The sequence below is a fragment of the Mastomys coucha genome, unplaced genomic scaffold (assembly GCF_008632895.1).
Source record: "Mastomys coucha isolate ucsf_1 unplaced genomic scaffold, UCSF_Mcou_1 pScaffold20, whole genome shotgun sequence".
In the NCBI taxonomy this organism is placed as follows: domain Eukaryota; kingdom Metazoa; phylum Chordata; class Mammalia; order Rodentia; family Muridae; genus Mastomys; species Mastomys coucha.
Window position 1 is genome coordinate 25,114,884 of NW_022196903.1, and position 26,281 is coordinate 25,141,164.

Here is a 26,281-nt window from a genome sequence, read left to right on the forward strand (position 1 = left end):
ACAGAGTGAGTTCCAGGACAGCCAGGGCTATACAGAGAAACCCTGTCTCAAAAAACAAACAAACAGACCAGCCATACCTGAATGGAAATTTCTGAGTGTTCAGAAAATGTTCAGATACTCATATTTTCTCCCTCAGCCTCTTATTATTGTTTTGCTTCCTCATATACTTTCATCTTAAGCTGAGCAAAATATCCCCTCTGTGTTAAATGATCTTAAAGCTCTTCACTTTTAATAGTAGCAAAGGGTGTTTAATGTCACACTAAACCTGGTAGACAAGAGGCATGGGAAGAAGTACTTCTCCCCACTGTCCATGAGAATATAAACTGGCACACTTCCTAGCAGGCTGATTGAGGGTGCATGTCCAGTGTGGACAAATGGCCCAGAGCTTAGCCTGAATTTGCTTCTCAGCAACCGTGCTTTCAGTGGCTTATGACTGCCTGGATCTCCAGCTCCAGAACCTGATAGCCTCTGCAGGTACTTCAACTCAATGCATGTACCCTCTCATGGATGTATACACATAATGAAAAATATGAGGTAATAAATAACATTTTAAAAGGTGTGTGGGTTGCTCTCTAGAGAAGCTGAGATGATGTTTACTGTTTGTGTCAGCATTGCTTACAACAGGAAACGTTCCAGAGTATAGAATTTAACTAGTGGTTAAATTATAATAGGAATGCCAAGTACTTACATGGCCCAAAGATGACAAGGTTATTTACAGTGATCTATTGGACCTCTATTACAGTAGACTAGTACCTGGGAGATACAGCAAACAGCTTGTAAAGTTGCATTTCTTACATATCTAATTTTAAGAGGTTAAGGCTTTACTATTTTTCATTTTTTTTTCCAAAGGCTAGATTTTTTTTTTAAATACAGAGAACACAAATGATTGACATCACTTTCCAAAATGTGTATATAAAACATGCACAATTGTGTACACTAAAGTTTGTAAGAATGTACATCAAAATTTTAAGTGATTAATTATGTGTGGTGACAGGGTAGTTTTCATTTTCTTTGTAGATAAGCATGGATTAATAGTTTGTGGGTTTTTTATAGGTATTTTTATAATTACAAAAATCAAAGTATTTTCAGTTTTTACATTTAATTTGAATTGTTTTAGGGTACAGGTTTGATAATGTTTCTGCTTTGACCAAATTTTATTTTTCTTCTTTATTTTGGGATGAAAATGTCAGGAACTCTTTTTACCACCTTGGATCTCTATAGAGAATTGGAAGGCATATTATTACATTCTTCATGAAGGCACCCATTCCTTCTCTCTCACTCACTCACAGGGGGGTTGGGGGGAGATACTGACTTCTTTAAGCTCCAGAGAGCACAGTTCAGATATGATTGTAGCCATAAAAAGCCAAGTGATGGAATGTTAATTCTAGATTTCAGACCATATGGGTAATTTATGAGTTTCTTAAAGTGATAAGTCCTAGGAAGCTAGACTATACTAGAGATATGCTCTGTTAACTATCATAACTGTACTTTATGGTGTGGAGGTGACTCGTGTTTCTATGGAGCTGACGCAGATGTGTGATTCCGTACAGATCTGAAATGTATTCTGAATCATCAGGAGACTCAGTTCATGCTGGCGTCATGTTAGCTTTATTGACTGTCTGTAAATTAGTTTACTTGTTTTTATAAGAATACTAAAATCAGCTGAGCAGTGGCGGTGAACACCTTTAATTCCAGCACTTGGGAAGCAGAGGCAGGCAGATTTCTGAGTTCGAGGCCAACCTGGTCTACAGAGTGAGTTCCATCTAGGGCTACATGGAGAGAAACTCTGTCTTGAAAAGCAAAAAACCCCCAAAAAACAAAATACCTAATATCTAGTTTCTAGTCTAAGCACTACTATATGTTAACTCTAGGCTTCACTTTTTTTCCTTAAAGATTTATGTATGTATGTATTTATTTATTTAATGTATGTGAGCATGCTGCCGCTGGCACACAGAGAGGGCATCAGATCCAGTTACACAGTTGTGGACCACCATGTGGGTGCTGGGAATTAAACTCTCAGGACCTCTGGAAGAGCAGCCAGTGCTCTTAACTGTTGAGCCATCTCTGTAGCCCTTCACGCCTCAGTTTTATGAGCCTTCCTGCCTCATAAAGTTGGAGGAAGTAAAATTTAGGTATTGTGGAGAAAAGTGCTTTGAAAACTAAATCATCTTACAATTTTATTATTGCTATTAGCATCTATTTCTTCTCAAAGGCTTTGCTTCGAGAGAGGGTCTCCACGTGTAGCCGTGGCTTACCTGGAATTTGTTAGGTATATCAGGCTGGTCTCAAATGGACAGAAATTCACCTGTCTCTGCATTCTCTGTGCTGGAATTAAAGGCATGTGCCACCACACTCAGGTGCAGTTGACTTTATTTTTAATTGTGGGGAGGGAGAGAGAGAGAGAGAATTTGTACATGCATGTATGCAGATGCCTGTAGAAGTCTGTAGACAACACCTTTTACCCTGCAGTCCTCTACAAGAGCAGTAAGCATTCTTAACTGCTAAGTCATCTTTCTGGCTCCCCCTTTTTTCTCTGTAAGCACTGCAAATTGGCTCATGGATGTAGATGGCGTCACAGAACGGAGCAGTTGAACTTCATGCAGAATTGACTACCCTGAATTCAGAAAGCTGAGCTAGAGCTTTGCCATGGCTTTGCTGTTGTTGTCCTTTGGGGTTTTCTCATCTTTTTGCTTCATTTTGAATGTATAATTCTTGGCCAGTTATGATGATGAACATCTGTAACCTCAGAGCTTAGGAGGTGAAGGCAGGAGGACCGGAAGTTCAAGCTCAAGGCCAGCCTCAGCTGCAAAACAAGTTTGAGGACAGCTTGCCAGTATGAGACCTTGTTATGAAAAAAATATGCATGCACACACTGAGGAAGAAGATGAGAAAAAAGAATTCTCTTTTTAAATTACTCTTACTTAAAAAAAAAATGAGAAGGTTGAAATAAGGTTTGGCAGAATAATCCATTTTTTCAGGGTGGGTTAGGCTCTATGTTGCCAAGAGTAGACTTGAACTTTTTTTTTCCCTTGAAACTGAGTCTCACAGTGTAGCTCAGGCTATCCTAGGCTCACTATGTGACTAGGCTGGCCTTAAACTCACAAACCTGCCTCTGCCTCCCAGGAGTTAGAATTAAAGCGTGTGCCACCATACTCAGAAGGTCTTGAATTTTTGAGCTCAAGCAATTCTCCTGCCTAAGCTTCCCTGGTAGTAGAGACTGTAGGTTTATGTACAACTGTACATGCCTTGTTTTTCAGAAAACTGGCGGGTCATGTTAGCAAGTTGTTTTAGGTATGACAGATCAGGTCTAGAGAGTGGGTTCATCTGTCCTTCTCATGGTCAGTAGATGTGGAGTTGGGAGTGCGGGGTCCAGCTCAGTGATACCAGCCCCTGCTACTAGTTCTCAGGTACACCTGGAGCCAGAAATCCACTGTTTCCTGAGGATTTTTCACATACTGAAAACAGTCTCCTTGGAGGAGAAGCCTCACAGCCTTGAACAGCATTTGGGAGGCAGGAGCAGGGCAGGTGGATCTCTGTGAATTTGAGCACAGTCTGGTCTCCATAGTGAGTTTCAAGCCAACCAACTAATTCAGAGAATTAGTTCTCATTGCCACAGTTGAGTGGGATAGGACTCCCATATTTTGGAGAAGTTGTACATTTTGGGGAGAGCTGTATTTGGAAGGATATGGAAGGAATTCTAGAATCATCTCTGAAAGGCCTGCCCAGGATAACTGGTTCATTCTACCCCTCTTTCTGGTGCCTCTTCTCCCTGCCCTCTTGAACTTGCTGTCCTCCTTTGTGCTCTCACTGGGGCCATCTTTGTCCCGGGAGCAATGATGCAACTGGGCAGTAATTCGCTAGTTTCAGGAAAGCCTTCTGAAATAGTCCATACAGCAGGTGCTTCATCAGGAAGGGTTAATCACAGCATTTTAATCACAGCATTTGATTCACTTTCCTTAGAAAACATTTTATCTGCTGTCGGGGTTTTTCAGGGTTTTATTTTGTTTTGATAAAGCATGGGTGTGGTTTTTCCTACACTAACAGTAGTAAACATATGCTGAGTGTAATAAAGGGAAATGAGGTAGTTTCTAATAGGTAAAATCATAATGATAAGAAGTAGAGTCAAGGTTACCAGGGACTAGGGGAGTCCAAATGGGAGTTAAGGGTTTTTTTGTTTTGTTTTTCTTTTTAAGATTTATTTATTTATTTTATGTATGTGAGTACACACTATAGCTGTACAAATAGTTGTGAGCCTTCATCTGGTTGTAGGAAATTGACTTTTAGGACCTCTGCTCGCTCTGGTCAACCCCACTTGCTCCGCTTGGTCCCACTCATTCCAAAGATTTATTTATTATTATAAATAAGTACACTGTAGCTGTCTTTAGACACATCAGAAGAGGGCGTCAGATCTCATTATGGGTGGTTGTGAGCCACCATGTGGTTGCTGGGATTTGAACTCTGGGACCTTCAGAAGAGCAGTCGGTGCTCTTAACTGCTGAGCCATCTCACAAGCCTGGGAGTTAAGGTTTTAAAAGAGTTTCTATTTGGGATGATAAGATTCTGGAAATAGTAGTGATGTTAAATGACATAGCACGTGCAATAAGTGTCCCCGAATTGTGCGTGTTAAAGTAGTAGATTTTATGTTGTGTGTAAAACCATTTAAAGGAGAGAAAGGGGGAGCTGGATTAAAATGTAAGTCTGGTGGTCTTCAGAGTTGGCTTCACACTAACGTACCTGGGGAATTTAAAATCTAGGTATATGGTTCATGAGGCCAGGTAAATCTGAATTTTGTGGCTAAAACTCAAATAACTGTAATGCTAACCCCTCGGATTTTGTGTTACCCACTGTTATATATTTTTTAAAAAGTTTCGAGATGCTTCTCCGTGCAAAGCAGGCTTCCTTTTTTATGGGTCCTATAACTCAGGCAGGCTGGTACTGAACTCCTGATCCTCCTGTCTCTGACTCCCAAGTGCTAGGATTTCAGATATTTGCTACCATACCCAATAGGCCTTTCTTACTATCTGAAGTTTTCAGAGTGTGAATATGCCATGCCATGACTTTCAAATATCAATTAGAGGGCATGGGGATATAGCTCAGTGGTAGAGTGCTTGCCTAACATATACCAGACACTAGGTTTTAGCTGCAGTGCCACCGAAAGGGACAGACAGACAGGCATCTTCCTCTGTGGCCTCCACCTGGCTGGGGAGATGCTTTGGTGTGTAAAGGGCTTGCCACACAAGTATGAGTACCTATGTTCAAATAGCCAGAACCTCCCCCCCACTGTGTGTGTGTGTCTTTCTCTCTCTCTCTCTCTCTCTCTCTCTCTCTCTCTCTCTCTCTCTCTCACACACACACACACACACACACACACACACACACACACACATCTTTTTTAATGTAGAGACAAGTTAGCTCAGCAGGTGGGCACTTGCCTCCAAGCCTCACACAACTGAAGCCCGCTACCTTGGACCCATGTGGTAGAAAGCGAAAACCAACACCCATGCTGTAGCACACATGGCCACAGAAAAGAAATCAATCATAATTTTTAAAATATGTGATGTAAGCTGGATGTGGTGTCACACGCCTTTAATCCTAGCACTTGGGGGAGGCAGGCAAGTGAATCTCTGAGTTTGAGGCCGTCCTGGTCTACAGAGTGAGTTCCAGGACAGCAGTCTCAATAAAACAAAACCATGTGATATATTCTTAAATATGATATAGTATATTTTAAACAGAGAAGCATAAGGTGTCTTCAAGAATGCTAAGGAAAGGGATGACAACCAAAGAAATCACACATTTAGAATATAATAAAACCAAGGAGATATTTGCAACTTTTATGATAAAGAATTAATATGCAGAACAAATAAATGCTTCCTTCAAGTTAATAAAAAATTTGAAAAATTGACAAAGCACTATAAATAGCTCACTGAAAGAACAGATAACCGGCAAATATGTAAAAAAGTTTTCAACTCACCAGTAATAAAAATTAAAATAGGGAACTCTTTCCTCCATATCAGATAAGCTCAAACCAGAAAGTTCAGTAATTAGCAAGGGGGGAGGGGAGGGAAGGAAGGAAGAAATGAAGAAATGTGGGAAGTTTGAAGAGATGGCTCAGCCATTAAGAGCAGTTGTTTATCCTGTAGGGAACCTGGGTTCAATTCTTAGCACTTACATGGCAGCGTACAATCTTCTGTAACTCCAAGTCCAGGGAATCCAACACCTTCTAACCTCTGGGTACTAGGCATGCATGCATGGAGTACACAGACATACTTACTGGAAAAATACCTATAACCTAAGTCAAGTATGGACCAGTGAGCCCTGTCAGCTGGGGTGGGAGAGGGAAAGGTGGTGACTGTCAGTGTTGAGAGTGAGTTCCTTTAACCAGCAGTTTCACTTCCCACAGCTTCTTCCTAAGATGCACACACTGTAGACATGTGCTTGCCCTTAACCCTTACTGAGGAGTCAGGAGCAGGCAACTCTGAGTTTGAGGAGGAAGAGCAATGGGGTCTGAGCCGATAGCACCGGACTCCCTAGAGAAAGTAAATGCCTATCAAAAGTTACTGAGAGACAGCTATTGTCAACAAGATGAGAGTTCAGAGAGATGTCTGAGGGAAATGTTGAGTGGAAGAAGCACATCACACAGTGTACATGATGGCACGGGTCCATTTGTCTTCAGTAACACAGCTGCCTTTCTAACATATGTTAATGAAATAGGTAGAATTTGGCCTACAGGGAAGGTTTATTTATCAGTCTAGTCAGGACACTGAATTGGTAGGCAAGCTAGCCGGTAATTTTAGTCTGTGGTTTATGTAGAGTGTAGCTACCACAAGCTCGCAGAGACTGATCAGCCTGAGAGAAAGAAAAGCTCAGGCTTGAAGGGCAGCACTGAAGAGGTTCCTAGGTGTGAGCATAGGAAGCAGAAGTGTGGCTTGTCTGAAGAAATCCATGAATGGATGAGTTTACTTGCCAGTCCTTGACCTTACTCATTTTTCTAGTCTCTCATTATGGATGGTTGTAAGCCACCGTGTGGTTGCTGGGAATTGAACTCATAAGCTCTGGAAGAGCAGTCAGTGCTCTTAACCATTGAGCCATTTCACCAGTCCGACCTTGCTCATTCCAAAGCTACAGTTTCACACTGGCTCTTCCCATGTGGCATTGTGCTCTGAGTGGGGAGGGAATGAGATTGAGAAAAACTACTGTTCAAGAGATGCCAGTGTTTGTGATGGCAATTGTAGGCAACTATATTTCGCATAAGGGTTAGCCACTTTCATCACCTCTGAACTGATAGTGCAAATAATTGAGATAATGAGTAAGGAAGTCATTTGGCTCTAGTTCTCTAATGCCCTTGAAATACACTTTTGAACTTAACTGGTCTGTCAACCTGCAGGCTCCTCTTTTCAAATTAAAATAACAACGCCTGCCTGGGAAGGTGTTTCGGGGGAAGACGGCTTGTCACAAGTGTATAGATCTGAATCCAAATCCCCAGAACCACAGGAAATCGGGAATGGTGGTATATGTCTGTATCTAAACAGAGATTGGAATTAGAGACAGGAGAATGCTAAGGAGCTCACAGGCCAACTTGCTTGCTGGAATCGGTTATTAACTTTGTACTTCAAATAAAGTACAAAGTGAGGGCCTTCATCCAAAGTTGTCCTTTGTCCCTCACACAAATGCTAAGGCATGGATCATACACACAGAGAGATTAAAAAGAAAAAGTCTCCAGTTTACCTTCTCTGCCTCATCACAATTTTCTTGGAGACTATAGAAATCTTACCTTCCTGCATGGTTTAATATGTGTTAATTTCTCTTTAAATGTGTTACATATTGTCCTTAGTTTCCATAGAGGACCCACTATAGATACCCAAATCCACCAATGCTCACTTTATTACAGAAAATGGCACATAGTGTTTGTATGAGATCTTTCTATAGACTTTAAATAGTTTTTGCATTGCCTATATACAATACCTAATCCAATGTAAATGCCATATAACTAATTTGGCCATATAACTAATTTGACTGTATTTTTCTAAGAAATAACTATGGAAAAGACTAGTCAGTACATATTCAGTACAGGTAATTTTTTTTTACCCTGAGTATTTGCTTATAGTTGACTGAACCCATAACTCACAGATATGGTGGTGATTTGTATTGTCTGACCAGTAGAAATGGAATTGTTAGACATGATAACTTGAAATTTCTTTTCATACAATTGAGCCGAAATACCATTGGGGAGCCTCAAAATCCCTGATGTAAAGACAGGGACTAAGAGGCCAATGCTGTTTTAACATGTGTTAAAGATAATACATTTGCTAAACAGCAGGTAAATAGCTGAATTTACAAATGGCAGGTTTCTAGCATAGTAGGAATGATTGTTTCATTTTAGCAGGTTTAGACTTTTGTTTTCTATCTAGATACTAGATGGAAACCCACATCTTAAATATGCTAAGGAACTGTTCTACCTTCCATTTAGCAGCATGTCTCCAGCCCTTCGGTTAGGTTGTTTAGCATTTTAGAAAATCCCTTCTTTTCAAACCATCTCGTGTGTGTGTGTGTGTGTGTGTGTGTGTGTGTGTGTGTGTGTGTGTGTGTGTCTGTCTGTCTGTCTGTCTGTCTGTCTGTCTGTCTGTCGTTTTTGTGACTGGGTAATCCAGGCTGCCTTGGCTAAGGATGAACTTGAACTGACCCTCCTGCTTCTGCCTTCCCAGTGCTGGGACTGCAGACATACATCACCATGCCCAGTTTACTTTCCACCTAATCTTTATTTTTGCATGTGGGTGTGTCTGTGCATCACATGCATGCAATGCCTGTAGATACCAGAAGAGGGCATTGGATTCCCCTGAAACTGCACTTAACATAACAGACTGTTAAGAACTACCATGGGGGCGGGGGTGGGGGGGAGGCGCTGGTGGAGAACTACCATGAGGTTGATAGAAATCAAACTTGGGTCCCCTGGAAGAGCAACCAGTGTTCTTCACTGTGAGCTCTCTTTCTAGCTCCTATAATCTTTACTTTTAGTTGCTGTTGACATGAATTTGATATCCTTTCTCTCTGGTTGTACCCTGGAAGGAGCAGTATTTTCTACTGTGCTTTTGGAGTAAGTTTACTGGGCAGCCTAGGGCCCTTTAGGCACACAAAGAGCCCTAACTCAGAGTGAGAGCAGTCAAGCAAGCTTATTCTAGCCCAATTAAGGACAGCCTGAGAAGTAAGATCCTGTTGATTGTCTCCCTGTGGATTACAGACAGACCTTCCTTAACAAGCACATTGAGAAGCTTTACTTTCCCAAACTCTCTAGGACCACTAATTAATCCAACTGGCAGTGAAGACACAGAGTCAAATTCTGGAAAGGAATCACTTAACTCTTTCTATGCTGGACAACTCCCTTTTTGGCCAGGCATGATAATCTATACTTGTAGTCTTAGCATTGAGAAGGCTGAGGGGGGATGGAGTGGATAGATAGGTAGGTAGATAAATAAGATGAATCTTCTTTTTTATTTGGGACAGTTTAAATGTCTCTCCTTTTGTGAGTGGTTTTTAACGGGACTAAAAAGGGAACTTTTAAGTTTGTAGTATCAGTTTATTTCATTTGTGCATTGAGACAGCTCTTGTTTTTTATATGAAGAAATAGAAAATGTAGATAAGCCCTTTTCTTCTTGAGACTAGAATACACAGTTGAGAAAATAAGATAAAGGAAAAAATGACTTTGAGATGTACTTTCTTAAAATAGCTGGAGGAATGACCTCATGAATCCGTTGATAGCATGGGTTTGCAAATGGATACATTTCTATTAGCCCACTGTTTGCCTCAAAGCCAAATATACATGGAGTGTATTATATCATAGCCTGTAGGCAGGACATGTGTGAGTAGAAAGCACATAGGAGGAGGTGAGGTGACATGCTCCACACAGGAAATAACCAGGCCTGTCTTTATTATATAAGCATAGATGATTTGCCTGTATGGTCCCTTACTATATAACTATTTCTATTATCTTCTGGTATAAAGAGATTCCATATTTATTACAAAAAGAGTTATAAGAACACCTAGTAGATACATTCTTCCATATTGAAGTATTGACACACTCATTCTCTGCAATTAATTCTTAAACATCCCCTGCCTTTTTTGCTTTACATCTTAGTTACAACTAACCCAAGTCCTTGATTCTAACTCCTTGATCATATTCCTTCCCTCTGGTTTTACAGTGCAAAGGCAGCACAGATGTGTTCTTGGTAGGTACAGAACCTAATATTTAAACTTAATAAACTGCTTTTTTTTGGGGGGGGGGGATGGTTGAGACAGTGTTTCTCTGTGTAGCCCTAGCTGTTCTGGAACTCATTCTGTAGACCAGGCTGGCCTCGAACTCAGAAATCTGCCTGCCTCTGCCTCCCAAGTGCTGGGATTAAAGGCATACGCCACCACCACCCAGCCCAAAGTTCAGTTTTTAAGGCTATTCAATTCATTTTTCCCCCATATGGGATTCATGATGAAGTGGAAAAGTGGCTATTCTTAATACTAACCAAGGAAAGTAAGACACACAGGGGTGCAATCAAACTCAGTCCTCATGCCCCATGCAACATCTCCGGCTTAAAAAGGAAAAGATGGTACTTTTAAAAAGAAAAAGAACAAAAAAGGGCAGCTTTCCTCCCTGGAGAGATAATAAATAAATGAATCTTTAAAAGAAAAAAGAAAAGAACAGGTCTACAAAATGTAGCTTTTAAGGTCTCTATAATTGACAGGTATATCTCCTTAGTCATCCATGGAGCAGAAGTAAGTGTAGGAAGCAATGAGCTCTTAGCAATCCATTTGGGATTTTCTGGAACTCTTAGGAGTGCTCCCTGTTTGGTGATCTGAGGGATGTAAAATCCAGGTGCACATCCCATGTGCTGGTCATGAGATCACTATGATGACCATGTTCTTGTCTTTCAGGCTCAGCTTCGGGCATTTATCCCAGAGATGCTCAAGTATTCCACAGGTCGGGGAAAACCAGGCTGGGGGAAAGAAAGCTGCAAGCCTATCTGGTGGCCAGAAGACATCCCGTGGGCCAATGTCCGCAGTGATGTCCGCACAGAAGAGCAAAAGCAAAGGGTAAGTTCCTCAGCTTCCGTTGCTTTGCCATGCTGGGTCCCCTGCCTCAATTTCTGTCACTACAAGTCTCAGAACATTTCATAGTAGTCAAGCCTCTTCCTCCAAAGAAGTTGGATGTTCTCTGATGTACAGCCCTTCCTGTTCATTGCTCCTATCACTGTACACAGGAAGCTCTGGAAAGGCAATGGATTTGTTTCTTCATAGCTGTCTTTTGAACACTTTAAACCAGAGAAACTTGGAAGTAAGAGTCATTTGAAAGCTTAGAAATAACCTTGCTTCTGATTAGCAAGAACCACTGTTGAGCTGGCACACATATACTAGCACTCAGGAGGCCAAAGCATGAGAATCTCTAGTTTGAGGTCAGCCTGGACAACATAGTGAGTTTTAAACCAAACCTACCTGGAAACAAACAAACAAACAAGCAAACAAATCATTAGAGAGCTGGTTGAGTGCTTGCTGATCTTGCAGAAGACCTGACTTCAATTCCCAGCACTTATGTCGGGTGGCTCACAACCACATGTAAATCTAGTTACAGGGATCCACACTCTCTTCTGACTGCCATGGGCATCTTCACACAGACACACGCAGATAGATAGACATACATACAAAGAGTCATAATATATCTTCTTGATCAGAGTATTAACTTCTTATGAGAAATTGGAGAGTCTGGCCTCAGTTTGGAGTAGGATATAAAAGCAAGATCAGACCTTGGTTAGGAAGGAAGGAAGGAAGGACAGGAAACCATCAGTTGCTTTGCTCCAGAATAATTCTGTGGGAAATCCTAAGAAATTAACTCTATACAAGGTTTAATAAATATATGGCTGATTCTTCCATGGTGGCCTAAATACCCAATTTCTTTGTGGCTCATTATGCTTTCCTGGTCTTTTGATGACAGGTTTCATGGACCCAGGCATTACGGACCATAGTTAAAAATTGTTATAAGCAACATGGGCGGGAGGATCTTTTATATGCTTTTGAAGATCAGCAAACACAAACTCAGGCCACCACCACACATAGTATAGCCCATCTCGTGCCATCACAGACTGTAGTACAGACCTTCAGCAACCCTGACGGCACTGTGTCGCTCATCCAGGTGAGTGAGCCTAATGGCTCAGGGGAGGTGCCGCTCATCCAGGTGAGTGGGTGAGCCTGATGGCTCAGGGGAGGTGTTTTGGTGCTATCTCACCTTGCAGGGGAGACATTTCCTGTGCGGGTGCTCTTCTCTGCACATCCTAACAGCTGCTGTAGCTCTTCCTGCCTAGCATTCACTTCAAACAGTTTATTTTTTATTTCATTTTCCTGTGACGCTTGGAATGGGACCAGGGTCCTCACCCACACTGGGAAAGTACTCTACCATGTGGCCACATCTTACCTCCAGCCTTTGAACCATATTTTACATTGCATGTGCTTTATTCAGAGCTATGGTAGCTTCTGGAACATTTCCAAACAAAGCATCTGGAATTTTTTCTTGGGTTAGGGTCCAGTTAAGTAGTAGAGTGCTCGCGTAACGTGTAGAAGCCCATCCCCTTCAGTTCTGTCATCTGGAGAGAAACAGAGAGGAGGATTTGGGAGGGAGAGAGGGAAGGAGGAAGAGAGGAGAAGAGAGATAGGTGTGTACATGTCAAAGAAATACCTTTCCTGAGGTGGAACACTGTTTATTGACAGATGAGGAATCTCTAAAGTTCGGGTTTGGGGGGGTTAGGGTAGAGCATTGGTTGACTGGCACCAAAGTCCAGGGTGGAATGCAGTCACTCTTCTAATTTTCACACTGGTCTCTGAGAGTTGATTTTAGTCTTTCTTTTCCTGTCAGGAGGTATATTATGCTGAATTTGGGGCTCAGCGAGTCTAACTTCTGTGTAAGCGCCAGGCAGAAGGGCTGCCCACTGACCCTTAACTCCTGTGTTTCTAGGTTGGTACAGGGGCAACAGTAGCCACATTGGCTGACGCTTCAGAACTGCCAACCACAGTCACTGTTGCCCAAGTGAATTACTCTGCTGTGGCTGATGGAGAGGTAAGAAAAGGGTTTCTGTATGCCCCTACTGAAATAGTGCGTGAGTAAGTAAGGGCCCAGAAGATGAAGGACCAGCCTTGCAATATTTGAAACTTTTAGTATTTATCAGACCATGACAATTTGGAGAAATATCTAATACTGTGTATGTTAATTGTAACAATTAAAATTCATGGATCACTACTACCCAAACCGACCTGTTAGAAACTTAGAATTTCACATTTGAAATACAGTATTTAATATAAAACACAATAAAAGGGATTTTCTTTAATACTTTTACAAGAAAGGCCATTTGAGGGCTCCCATGCTAAGGATAGGCAATCTGCAAAGTTGTACAAAGTTATTTAGAAACTATACAAATTACATGGACATTAAGAATTCTACATTAGCCGGGCGGTGGTGGTGCACGCCTTTAATACCAGCTTGGGAGGGGAGGCAGAGGCAGGCAGATTTCTGAGTTCAAGGCCAGCCTGGTCTATAGAGTGAGTTCCAGGGACTGCCAAGGCTACACAGGGAAACCCTGTCTTGAAAAAAGAATTGATTCTGTACCCAAACATGGTAGTGCCTCCCCACTTTAATCCCAGCACTTGGGAGGCAGAGGCAGGCAGATCTCAGTAAGTTTAAGACCAGCCTGGTCTACACAGAGAAATCTTGTCTCCAAAAAAAAAAGAGAGAGATTCTGTTGTACTTTGCACCGTCAGTTGGTATTGGTCATGTTGAATTCATTAGACATCAGAAATTTGAGTGATATCTAAGGATAATGGTGTATGTGACTCTGCTGGACAAAGGAAAAAAACACCATAGTACAAAGTCACTAAAGATGTGAGTTTATGCAGTGGTGGCGCACGCATTTAATCCCAGCACTTGGGAGGCAGAGGCAGGCGGATTTCTGAGTTCAAGGCCAGCCTGGTCTATAGAGTGAGTTCCAGGGACTGCCAAGGCTACACAGGGAAACCCTGACTCGAAAAACCAAAAAAAAAAAAAAGGATGTGCACTTATAGCAAGGCACTAGCATGTTTGATGGGTTTGAGATCAGATGACACATACATTCTGGTAGGTTTTTAGTGAATATTAATCCAGCTGAAATACAGACAGATTCAGTAACAAGTAGGAAAAGACAAGAGTGTGTTCTCCACTATACATTCAGTGACAGGCTCTGCAGAACAGATACCGGGCAATAAACCGGTTCTTGTTCGTAGGGACCATACAAGGTGGGTGGGAAGCCCCTGAGGAACCACTTACTGAGCAGCCGCCGACAGGGCAAGAGGGCCCAGGTGGAGTGCTTTTCAGAGGAGTAATAAACCTGAGCTTGGACTAAAGGGAGGCAAGCAAGAGCACAGGACTCGGGTAGGAGTGTGTCCTGTCTAAGACAGCAAGCACTCCACACCCTGAGTTTTGAAAACATGAAATGGCTACTGTGACCTGCTCTAACCAGCGGGGCCACCATTTGAAGGGCCTCAGCACAGTGAGTGTCTCTCAGCAAGGCAGTAGGACATCTGAATAACTCGACCTCTTGGGCTTAGCCTTCTCTTTGGAACACAGTAGCATACAAGCGCACACAGTTACACAGGAAGGAAGCCACAGGGCCAAGGAAAGCATTGCCTAGAAGCCAAGTCTGCCTTCTGCCTCCCGTTCAGGCCCAACAAGTTTCTTTGTTTCTTCCCCCACTCCCTTCCTCCATCCATCTTTCTCTGCCTCATTCCCTTTCTGTCTCTTCTGACATAAAGGGACATTCTTGGCTATATAGGCCAAGCCGACCTGGGAATTGGGAACCTCCTGAGGGCTGGGATAGGCATGTGCTGCCATACTTGCTTCCAGAAAGTATTTTTAGCGATTTTTCTTAGGTGCTTCCAGAACTACTTGATATAGACACAATCAAATTCAGTTGTAAATGCTAACAATTCCCCTTTTTGCACAGGATAGCATGCTGAAACCCTCTGTATATATTATAGGCCCATGTTGTAGGCATTCATTTGGCAAAAAACATAGTAATGTTATGTTTTGACTTTTGACTGTCCTTGTTCTTTCTACCTCAGGTGGAACAAAATTGGGCCACATTACAGGGCGGTGAAATGACCATCCAGACAACGCAAGCATCAGAGGCCACCCAGGCGGTAGCATCACTGGCAGAAGCCGCAGTGGCAGCTTCTCAGGAGATGCAACAGGGAGCCACTGTCACCATGGCCCTCAACAGGTGGAGGCAGGGGTGGGGAAGAATGGGATTGCAGGCCTGTGCTAAGAGAGCGGCCTCATTCCTCCTCAGTCACAGCCAACGGGTACATAGCTCATAAAGACACCGTAGGCTGGTTTGTTTTCTGCAGCCCTGGGGATGAAGCTCCCAGGGCTTCATGCATGAAGCAGACATTCTGATACTGAGCTGTAGCACTTTGATTTCTAATCAGTTCCCACCAAGAAAAATTGAACCCTTTCTTTTGAAGATTATCTAGGAAGGGCACATTGCAGAAAGAGAGAGGCATTTGCCAAAACAGCATTGCATGTTCCTTTCTGGCCACTTCCTATTGGTTATTGACAGAAACAAACACCCTGTTTGTTACTCTTGATTCTTGACACAATTTTATTTTCAGCAGACCCAGGAATTTTTATTAATCATTAAGAACGGGTTCCTTGGGCTTGAGAGATGGCTCAGCAGTTAAGAGAGCTGACTACTCTTCTGAAGGTCATGAGTTCAAATCCCAGCAACCACATGGTGGCTCACAACCATCTGTAATGAGATCTGGTGCCCTCTTCTGGGGTGTCTGAAGACAGCTACAGTGTACTTACATATAATAAATTAATTAAAAAAAAAGATTGCCGGCCGGTGGTGGTGCATGTCTTTAATCCCAGCACTTGGGAGGCAGAGGCAGGTGGTTTTCTGAGTTCCAAGACTACACAGAGAAACCCTGTCTCGGGGAATAAATAAATAAATAAATAAATAAATAAATAAATAAATAAAGGGGACCTTAAAGTCACTCTGCCCTGTCATTTGCTGGCTGGCTCACCTTGAACAGTTTATTTAAACTCAGTGCCTAGGCTCTCTCTCTGTAGACTGACTGTAATGTCTCTCCCTGCGTTGAGTAAGTGTTGTAAGAGCTGAAGGTGTCACTGGGGGTGAGATCCCTGGATCAGTACCTGGCATGTGGTCAGAACTGCTGTTAACCACTATGTGCAGTCGTTAGTCTCACATAGTCTCCTTGCCCTCTCTGGCAAGCCAGCACTCTTACAGGTGAGCTGTGTGTAGAGAGGAGTGTTGCAGCACAGTATGCTGTCAAATCCTCCTCGGACCTGGGGAGACTTAATTTTAGTGAGCCATCTAACAGCTGATGTTAGAACGAACATTGTAGAAATCCAGAGAGGGGAATATAAAATAAAAGTCAGCTAAAGTGTAGATTGGGGGACCTTTTTTGTTGTTAAGCTGCTTTTTGTTTGTTTGTTTCTCTGGCTGTCCTGGAACTCACTCTGCAGACCAGGCTGGCTTGGAACTCAGAAATCCGCCTGCCTCTGCCTCCCAAGTGCTGGGATTAAAGGCGTGCACCACCACCGCCCAGCAAGCTGCTTTTTAAAAAGGTTTAGGTTGGTAGGAATAGAGGGCTGGAGAGCACATATGCTCTTGTGTGCAGTGAGCTGTATGAGGCTCTACAGCATGTTGGTTGACAAAAGGATTCCAAGGTCACATAGATTTCTGGTTTTGAATCCCAGCTAAACTCTGTTAGCCCCTAAGAAACTTAGACCCTAGTGGGAGTTTCCTCTTTGTTGTTGTAGGGTAATATTCATGAGCAGACTCCAGAACCCAGTAACACAGCCTGTATGAAGTTTTTAGATGCACTTGCCCACGTTAACACTCAGGGAATTAAGTCTGTCTTCCTCGTTTTTCTCTCCCTTCCCTCTACTCTTCCTTCCTTAATTTTTCCCTCTCCCTGCCTTCTCCCCTCTTTTTGGCTCCCTTTCCCCCCACCTCTTTCTTTCCAGGGAGTCTCACTCTATACCCTAGGTTGACTTAGAACTCACTCTGTATCCCAGGCTGGCCTTGAACATGTGGTGATCCTCCTGTCTCTTGAGTACTGGGATTATAGGTATGAGCCATCATGCTCATGGTATTTAAGTTATACTGCAAGGGACTGGGGACTGAGATCAGTGGGGGAGTCTGACCTGTGTGAGGCCCTGGATTTAGGTTGTGTTTTAAGATTAGTCTATCAATATTGATTATAATGGGATGTAATTATAAAACCAGTTAGGACAAGGCAAACCAGAGCCCAGGCATGCTTTGTTAAAGGCTTGGAAGTCCTTGATTTTGAAGGAAGTCATGAATGGCTTAGACATGGTTGGTCAGACTCTAAAACTGAGACTCAGGCATGCGCTCACCCTTGTCCTCTTAAGATTTACCCATGTCCCGGGGCCACTGATGTGTGCTTTTCGGAATCGTGGAAGTGTAACTGTTCTCTACAGGTTGGCCTTCTTCCACTCCTTCCTTCAAGGTATTCAGATAAATTTCTAAAAGCTCAAAGGGAAAACCCCCTGCCTTTGGCCTGGTGTCCCCTTACTGTTGCTTTGGGTCTAAAGTAGTAAGCAGTAAGCCATCACTAAATACCAACAAAACCAGAACCTTGCAGCCAACCCCAGACTCCCAGTGAAGTGTGGTACCCTGCACCCTGTACACAGTGGAAAATCTGAGGCATATTCTGGCTCCCTGTGCTGTGAGGGTAGAGTTTATTTCTAAAGGCAGTGAGCATAATGGTATCCCCTGAGTGCTTGTTAACAACACTGAGATGCAGCTGTAGTGTTTACTCCAGAAAAGGAGATTGTGGGTCACTGTGGCTTGAAGGAGGAGAAAAGAGATGTTGAAATCTGTTTGCAATCAGAGAGTCCAATGCCCCAGTGATTCCTGGGGTGATGGGTGCCACTTCCGCCAGAAGCCGCCAAGCCTGGCAGCGAAGCAAGCTGTTACCCACAGGTGAAGGCTTTGACAGGAGGGTTGGGTCTAAGACAACCCCTTACTGAATAAGTCGGTCTACTTAGGATACAGAGGACCCAGTTATCCCCTCAAAATTCATTGTTGGAAGTCCTCTTGATGGATACAGAGAATGCCGGTCGTTGTTCCTATGGTAACAAAACAATTTCATAATCTGCCCTAGTCTGTTTCAGGTACAGGTGGAACAAGCATGATTCTCTAATAACCACCTGCACCTCTGTGCACTATAAATAGCAGATGGGAGTGCAGGGTGAGAAAGGAGAAGCAAGCTGTGGAGAAAGGCAGATGGGGCCTAAGGAGGCATAGGGCTCCTTCATCCACTAGAGGGGAAGGGGGACAGCTGCAGGACAGACCTGTTTTTCAACTATGCTGTTAAAAGAGTTTTTACAGCAAGTCAGAACAGGACCCAGAGCTGCACAGCCTTAGCCCACCCTGGCTTTGTAAGAGTCTAAAGGGGCTGTGCAGAAATTATCAGTATAAGAAACTGAAAGAATAGACCGGCACTGTTAGGAAGGAGGCGAAGGGGATCATGGTGAACAAATAAGGAGAACATCTCACACACACACACACACACACACACACAGACACAAAACAAAACTAAAACCCAAGCCAACGGAGCAGCGCTTCACCTAAACAAGCAGCAGGGAAAGCCGGCAGCTCCGCTTCCTTGGCCAGGGTCTTCCATTCTTACAGCCCCTCTTAACAAGACCTTCCTGCAGTGCATGGGTATACACTGGGCCTGGTTTACCTTAGGAAAAACCTGCTTCACGACCATACTGCTTCCACTCAGCACTGTAAGGACGTGGTGCTTGGTCTGTCTTCCAGGGAGCTTAGAAAGTGCCCTTCTTTAACTCGGGACACTTCTTTAAGAAGGAGGAAAGCAGAGCATGGTGGCCCACGAATGCCCTTATCAGCACTTGGAGGCTGGGGATTGGCTAGAAGCTCCACATCAGCCAGGCTCAAACAAACACAAAAAGACCAGAGGCAGGAGAAAGGAAGGAAAAGAAAATGAACCAGTTTGAAATAAAGTTCATTCTTTTTTTTTTTTAATTGACTGATATACAGATACACATATTTAGAGCATTTGTGACATTTTAAAATACTCTTACACTCTTCTTCAAGCTCAAAGTATTATTAGAGCTATTATTAATATATATTAATATATGACATATATTAATATATTGGCCAAAGATCCATCCCCTTTTTATAAAGACATTGATTTATTTTATATTAATATATCACATATAATTATGTATTAACTATATTACAAATATATTTTTGTATAATATAAATATGTTATAAATATTATGAATATGAATGTATATTAATATAGTATATAGTGGTGAATATTAATGTATTATATATTATGTATAAAATATGTTGTTTTAGTATATAGATTGACATTGGTCCAATAAGACGGGATGGATAATGTAGATCAGAATGTCCTTACCTAACACTCTTTCTTGTAGATTAAAATTAGACATATACTTATCTCCCAGCACTTGGGAGGCAGAGGCATGTGGATCACTGAGTTTGAGGCCAGCCTGGTCTACAGAGTGAGTTCCAGGGCAACCAGGGTTACACAGAAACTCTGTCTCAGAACAAACAAAAAAATTAGAGATCTTAGTAAAGTATTGGGGTGGGGGACAGGGCCATATTTGATCCCTGTCCCAGCCACAGAGTATGGCAGTTTGCTTCTGTAACTCAGCAGTGCTGGGAGGTAGAGACAGCAGATCCCCGGGTCTCACTGGCCAGCTAGCCTAGCCTCATGAGTGAACCCCAGGCCAGTGCCTTTAAAAGAGGGGAGAAGGTAGATCTCTGGCCAGTACACATGCAGTGTTGGAATCTTTTCTGATTTGAAAGTGAATTTTAATTAAAATTTACAAAGTGGTAGTATTTTTAATTAGTATTTACATTTTTAAGTAATGAAAAAAATTTTAATATTTATTTTAAATGTATAAGTATACATACTTGTACATATGTTTGTATGCCAAATGTTTGCCTGGTTCCATTGGGAGCCAGAAGAGAGCTTCAGATTCCCTGGAACTGGAATTACAGATTGTTGTGAGCCACCATATAGGTGTTGGGAATCTAACCTGAGTCCTCTGCAAGAGCAACAAGTGCTCTTACCCACTGAGCCAGTTCTCCAACCTATGAATTAAAGATTTCCCCTTGGTGTTGAGAGTTGAACTTAGGACCTCACACATGCTAGGCACATGCTTTCCCCTTCAGCTGTATATATTCTCAGTATTTTTTAAGTTTTAATTTTGTGACAAGATGCCAGGGCTGGCCTTGAACTTACTCTGTAGCTCATAATTTATATATTTCTCCTGCTCAGCCTGCTGAGTAACTGGGATTATAGGCCCAAGATACGACTCTAACCACTCCAGCTATCCCAGAACAAGATCTTGCTATATGGCTCCAGTTAGCTTCAAACTTTTGGCATTTCTCCTGCCTCAGCTTTCCAAATAATTCCAGTTTAACATAGGATCCACTCGAAGCTTTTTGGGCTGTCTGGTGTAGTGTTCTTACCAACGCTTTAGTTTATTTGGAGATTCACAGTTTTTCTATATGAAGCATAGACTTTACCAAAGGATCTCCTCTGTTTCAAGAATAACCCTGTTTTTTCATCTTCTAAGTGGCACCTGCTACATCCTTACTTCTGAGGAGTGTCCTAGTCTATGCTAGCTTTGGTCTCCAGCTCTGCAAAACAATAACATTTCAGAGAATTTAAATTTTCCAAGGTGTGTGTGTGTGTGTGTGTGTGTGTGTGTGTGTGTGTGTGTATTAATTTTACATAGGGGCAGGGCATAAAAGCAAGGCAGATTATTAGTTCTGTCTGTCTGGCCTGGCATTACTGTACCCTCCCTTGCTTTATCTGCTGAGCTTCTCAGATGAAAGAACGGTATAGAATAAGGTATGCTTTGGTATGACCTGCTGAGTGACTTGTCTATACCAGCCAGTTTCTACTCCCTCACCAGTCTCCACTAGAGCCTGGCTTGCAAGACGATAATTTGAATAGTGCAAAGTCTGCATGGTCAATTCTGAAATTCCCTCAGGAACTCCAGATTGCCAGCTGATAGCTCCATCTTCATAGTGGAGATTCTGAAAGTCCTCTGGGCTGTTTATTTTTAAAAATCATTGAAATTTACAGGACAAATTTTAGTCTTAACTTCTTTAGGAATTTTCTTCCTTAAAATATAGAATAAAAATTAAATAATGTCTTATTAAGTGGTTTAAATAAAAAATAATAGTATATCTTTTTTATTAGATATTTCTTTATTTACATGTCATATGGCATCTCCTTTCCCAATAGTATATCTTATAGGGTATGGCATTACAGAGTCAAGAAAAATGGATGATTATATAGTAAAAGCAGATAGCAAGGAGAAGGAAAAACTGGTTCCCAAACTGTCAGCAGATGTCTCTGCTCTGTGCAGTGTTGGTCTTGTAGGAAAGGAGTTTATGGCTTCCTTGAATTTAAGATGACGCACACCTTTAATCCCAGCACTTGGGAGGCAGAGGCAGGCGGATTTCTGAGTTCGAGGCCAGCCTGGTCAACAGAGTGAGTTCCAGGACAGCCAGGGCTACACAGAGAAACCCTGTCTCAGGGGGAAAAATATATATTTATATGTACAACTTGAGATTCTTCTGGCTGATTATAATCGCTGAAATTACTCTTACCCTTTAGCCCTGGTAACTAGCACCCACAGAGCCCAAAGAGCCTAGAAAAGGCAGTGTTGTGCCTTGACTCATCTTGCATATACCCCTGTCCTCTCTCTCTACCCACAGTGAAGCTGCCGCCCATGCTGTCGCCACTCTGGCTGAAGCCACCTTACAAGGTGGGGGACAGATAGTCCTGTCTGGGGAAACCGCAGCAGCCGTAGGAGCACTTACTGGAGTCCAAGATGCTAATGGTAAGAGATCATGAATATTTTATTGAATGTATTCCCTGTTTCCACTTAAACCTTCCTGATATAGCTAGCAACAAACCTGTTAGAAAGACATTGAGCTTGGTTTGAGTTTTTCTTCATAGGTAGGCAATTAATGCCTAGGAAAATCTAGGGGCCTCCGATTCCTTTTACTAATAGGATTCCTGAGGTTCCCTGAAGGAAAATGCTAGAACAACAGCTATTTAATTGGAGTGTTTTTTTTAGATTAGCTGGTTTGCTAAGATGAGACTTGCTGAGACATACTTAGGAGTTTACTTTGGAGCATGTCCTTCCTTTCCTGTCCTATGGGGTAGGTTGCTGATCTTGACTATAGTAGAGACTCCCAAGGGTGGGTGGAATGCACTGACTCAGTCCAAATGCACCAGCATGCCACCTGCCCCAGGATATGCAACAGGCTATGATGAATGCACTTTTCTGGTTGGTCCTCTATGCTCTGCTTCTTGTTATATGTGGCCTTACAAAGGACATCTGGTTTTAGACAATGACTTGTCAACACCCTGCCCTTCTTTCCCAGCTCTTTGACTTCCTGGATATTGATGACTATCCAGAATAAACAAAAAGGGCAAAGTTCATAGAAATGTGGTGGCAAAAACTTTATGGCTCCAACCCAGTTCTTTGGATTCACTTCAGCAGGCTCTAGAGTCAGTGGGGAGGACCTGGGCTCCCGGGGGTGCCTCAGAAGACTGGGTCATAGGGGAGCAGCCTGATCTGTGACACTACCTGTGCCAAGCAGAAGTACTTATCTGCAGTATGGGAGAGATTGGTATTTAAAAGTCCTGGCAAGAGGCTAAATAGATAAACATCTTTTTATTTAGGCAGACAGTTCCTTAGTGGCATTAAATGTCTGAAAGAAAAGTTTCAGCTGGGTGTAGTGGCACATGCCTTTAATCCCAGCACTAGGGAGGCAGAGCAGGCCAATCCCTTAGTTCAAGGACAGCCAGAACTACTGTAGTAAGACTGTCTGAGAATAAAAGGAGAATAAAAGGAGAAGGGTGGAGGTGGAGAGAAGGAGGCAGAGGTTTCTAGCACTGTTTGTTTGGTTTTATGGTCAGCTCTAACTCTGCAAGTCAGGAAAGTCTGTGGGGGAAGACACAATGTGTCCTTTACAGTAGGGAATGGTTTTTCTGTTCTAGGAGAGAGCAGTATAGGGTCTAGCTACCCTACACTAGCTGATGTCATTTCTGAGAATTGTTTTTCTAAAAAAGAAAACAAATTACATACTACAACCACTGGCTGTTTTCTTTGAGACTGGGGGACTTTCTCTCTTACACTAACCTGAATGGAGATAGTGTTGGTTTTAGTTGGAATACTGCAGGATATCTTACAACTATGTGTTCAGGACACGGTGGGCCATCCAGGGAGTTAAGGAAAGCTCCGCTGTGGCCAGGACCCTGCCTCTTTCCTTACCCTTGCTTATCCTCATCTTTGATATATCTCAGAGAGAACTGGCTACTTTAGGGTTCTAGCTCCTCTCCAGCCTTATCTTTTCAGAATGAAAATTTATACTGGTATCTAAAGATGCTCTGGCTATCCAGCCAAATAGACTTGCTGGGCCATATAGTAAAATTGAATCACATTCTCTACTGTCCAGTGCTAGAAGTTGCCTCTTTTTTAGTAGTTTCCCTGTCGCTGACTGTAATTTTTTTTTTTTTTTTTTTTGGTTTTCTGAGACAAGGTTTTTCTGTATAGTCTTGGCTGTCCTGGAATTCACTCTGTAGACCAGGCTGGCCTCAAACTCAGAAATCCGCCTGCCTCTGCCTCCCAAGTGCTGGGATTAAAGGCATGCGCCACCACCGCCCGGCTACTGGCTGTATTCTTGATAAGAGAACACTTGTGATCTGTATCCTAAGAGCCCACAGTTCCAGCCAAGCCTAGTGACATGCCTGGAGACCTACTCCTCAGATGGCTGAGAATGGAGGGTTACTCACACTCATGAGTTAGAGACTACCCTGCCCAGTAGGGAAGAGCTTAGTTTCAAGAATAAAGTTTTTTGTTGTTGTTGTTTTTTTGTTTTTTTTTGTTTTTTTTTTTAAGAATAAAGTTTAAAAAATAAATTAATTAAATTAAAAAGCTATTAGTCTATCAAGCAAGTTAGTGTGTGCCAAATTCAGGATTTTTGCCTTGGACTTGTCTTTTCTTACTGTAGGTCTCTGTATCCAACTTAAAAGTGCCTTGTACCCAGACAGTCTAGCATGGAGATGATCCAGATTGCTCTGACGTTCCTTCTGTACGGACATACTCACCCAGAGTGCTATAAGGTTTACTGTGGGGTAGAGCTGGGTGTTCCCCCTCACCCAGCTAATGGTAGCTGGCCTGACCAGCCAGGCTCTCTTCATTCTTCCAGATCCTGCCACTATGTAATGATAAACTTCAAGCATTTGCCAGTAAACCAACAAGACCACTTTTGTTTTTAATCAAAAAGTTTATTATCAGGAAGAATCTAATGATGGCAGAATAAAGCCTAACTTTTAAGAGTAGAACTAACTTGGAAATGGACACTTCTTGGGGGAAATGCGTCACAGACTCCAGAACAGTCTAAAGACAGTGTGAATAGAAGATCTTAGAGTGACTCAGATATGGTTTCTGGCCTGAAGAGGAGTTAGTGGAGCAGAATAGCAGAAATAGATTGGCCACAGAATTTGATGGAGTAAAGTAACCACAGGTGGTAGGTTAGGGTATCCTGTAGACAGTGCTGACGATCCTGACTGGGCCAACAAGGCAGTCCTCATAAGTGCACTCTCTGTCCCAGAACACATCCCCTGCTTTTCTAAGCACCACTTTCATCCCAACATAAAAGGAAGGTGGAGCCCTAGCATGGCTTCACTCCGTTGCTAGTCTACGAGGCTGCACACTTTAGACTGTTCATTTCCTTTTCTCTGCCGTCCTCTTCTCTGCTAGGCCCCGGGTCCCCTGCCCCTCCAGGAACAGCAGATGCAGGCATTCATGTGGGGGTAACCTTTATAGAACTTTTCTCCTCCTTCCTGTGTTACAGCAAAGATAATGAAAGGGTTCTGTTGGCTCCTGCTACCTCAGGCAGCCCCTGCTTTTATGTCAGAAATATTATCACGGATTTGTTTGGGTATCTTTTCTTCCTAAAAACAAAATGAGGCCAAGCAAAACAGATGAGTGGTGTTGCTAGGCACCCTGTTTCTCCCTAGAGCTGCTGACCCTCTTCCTAGATCTGGAAGGGAAACAGAAATGACAAATGGAGCATTTACTTCAGCCTTTGGTTTTATTTTCTGTTTGTCTGTCTGTTTGTTTGTTTGTTTGTTTTGCAGGAGGCGATATTTTTAGCCTTGCCTTGATTATTTATTCTTTAATGTTGATATTTGGAGGTTGTTTTTAAATCTGGCTTTTTCTTTCTGTTTGTCAAAAAGGAGTATTTTCAAACTAAATAGGGTTGTATTATCAGTATTATTTTGTAACTCATTGTACATTTTGAAGTATCTTAACCATTTTCATGTCATTAAATAACTTTTGAAAAGGTAATTTTTATAATGCTTGGTAATATTTCATCTTATTATCCATAATTGAGAGAGCCTCCTGTTATTAGTAATTTGTTTGTTTGTTTGTTTTTTAAAGATTTATTTATTATATGTAAGTACACTGTAGCTGTCTTCAGACACACCAGAAGAGGGTGTCAGATCTCATTACAGATGGTTGTGAGCCACCATGTGGTTGCTGGGATTTGAACTCAGGACCTTCAGAAGAGCAGTCAGTGCTCTTAACCACTGAGCCATCTCTCCAGCCCCTGATGTTTTTTTAAAACAATAAAATGATACTGTTTATATTTGTATAAGATTTTGCACAGCTTTATTTATTATTTATTTATTTAGTATCATATATCCTGTGCTTGATTGCTCTCTCGTTGAGACAACCTACTTCTTTACTTTATACTAAATATTAGCAGGATTTTTTTTTTTTTTTTTTTTTTTTTTTTTTTTTTTTTTTTTTTTTTTTTTTTTTTTTTTTTTTTTGGTTTTTCGAGACAGCGTTTCTCTATGTAACCTTGGCTGTCCTGGAACTCACTCTGTAGACCAGGCTGGCCTCGAACTCAGAAATCCACCTGTCTCTGCCCCCCCAAGTCCTGGGATTAAAGGTGTGCGCCGCCACTGCCCAGTGTGATTTTATTTTTTAATCTGTTTTAGGACAGATAATAAGTTCTATTTTAATTTGCATTTCTATATTAGTAATATATGTATTCACCTTTTTCATTATTTTGTTAGTTTGTTTTGTTTTTGAGGTGGGCTCATTACATAGTCCAGGCTTGGCTCAAAC

The 26,281-nt window shown here is 42.2% G+C and overlaps 1 protein-coding gene across 13 annotated transcripts in view; it reads left to right on the forward strand.

Annotated features, from left to right (window-relative positions):
* The window catches only part of Nrf1 (nuclear respiratory factor 1), a 107,715-nt gene that overhangs the window by 58,747 nt on the left and 22,687 nt on the right, over positions 1-26,281 (forward strand). For all 13 annotated transcript variants that reach the window (XM_031381398.1, XM_031381397.1, XM_031381400.1 and 10 more), the window contains 5 exons: positions 10,918-11,076; positions 11,972-12,169; positions 12,986-13,087; positions 15,121-15,278; positions 21,843-21,967. In XM_031381398.1, coding sequence (XP_031237258.1) covers positions 10,918-11,076; positions 11,972-12,169; positions 12,986-13,087; positions 15,121-15,278; positions 21,843-21,967 — 742 coding nt within the window. The remainder of the gene's footprint in view (positions 1-10,917; positions 11,077-11,971; positions 12,170-12,985; positions 13,088-15,120; positions 15,279-21,842; positions 21,968-26,281) is intronic.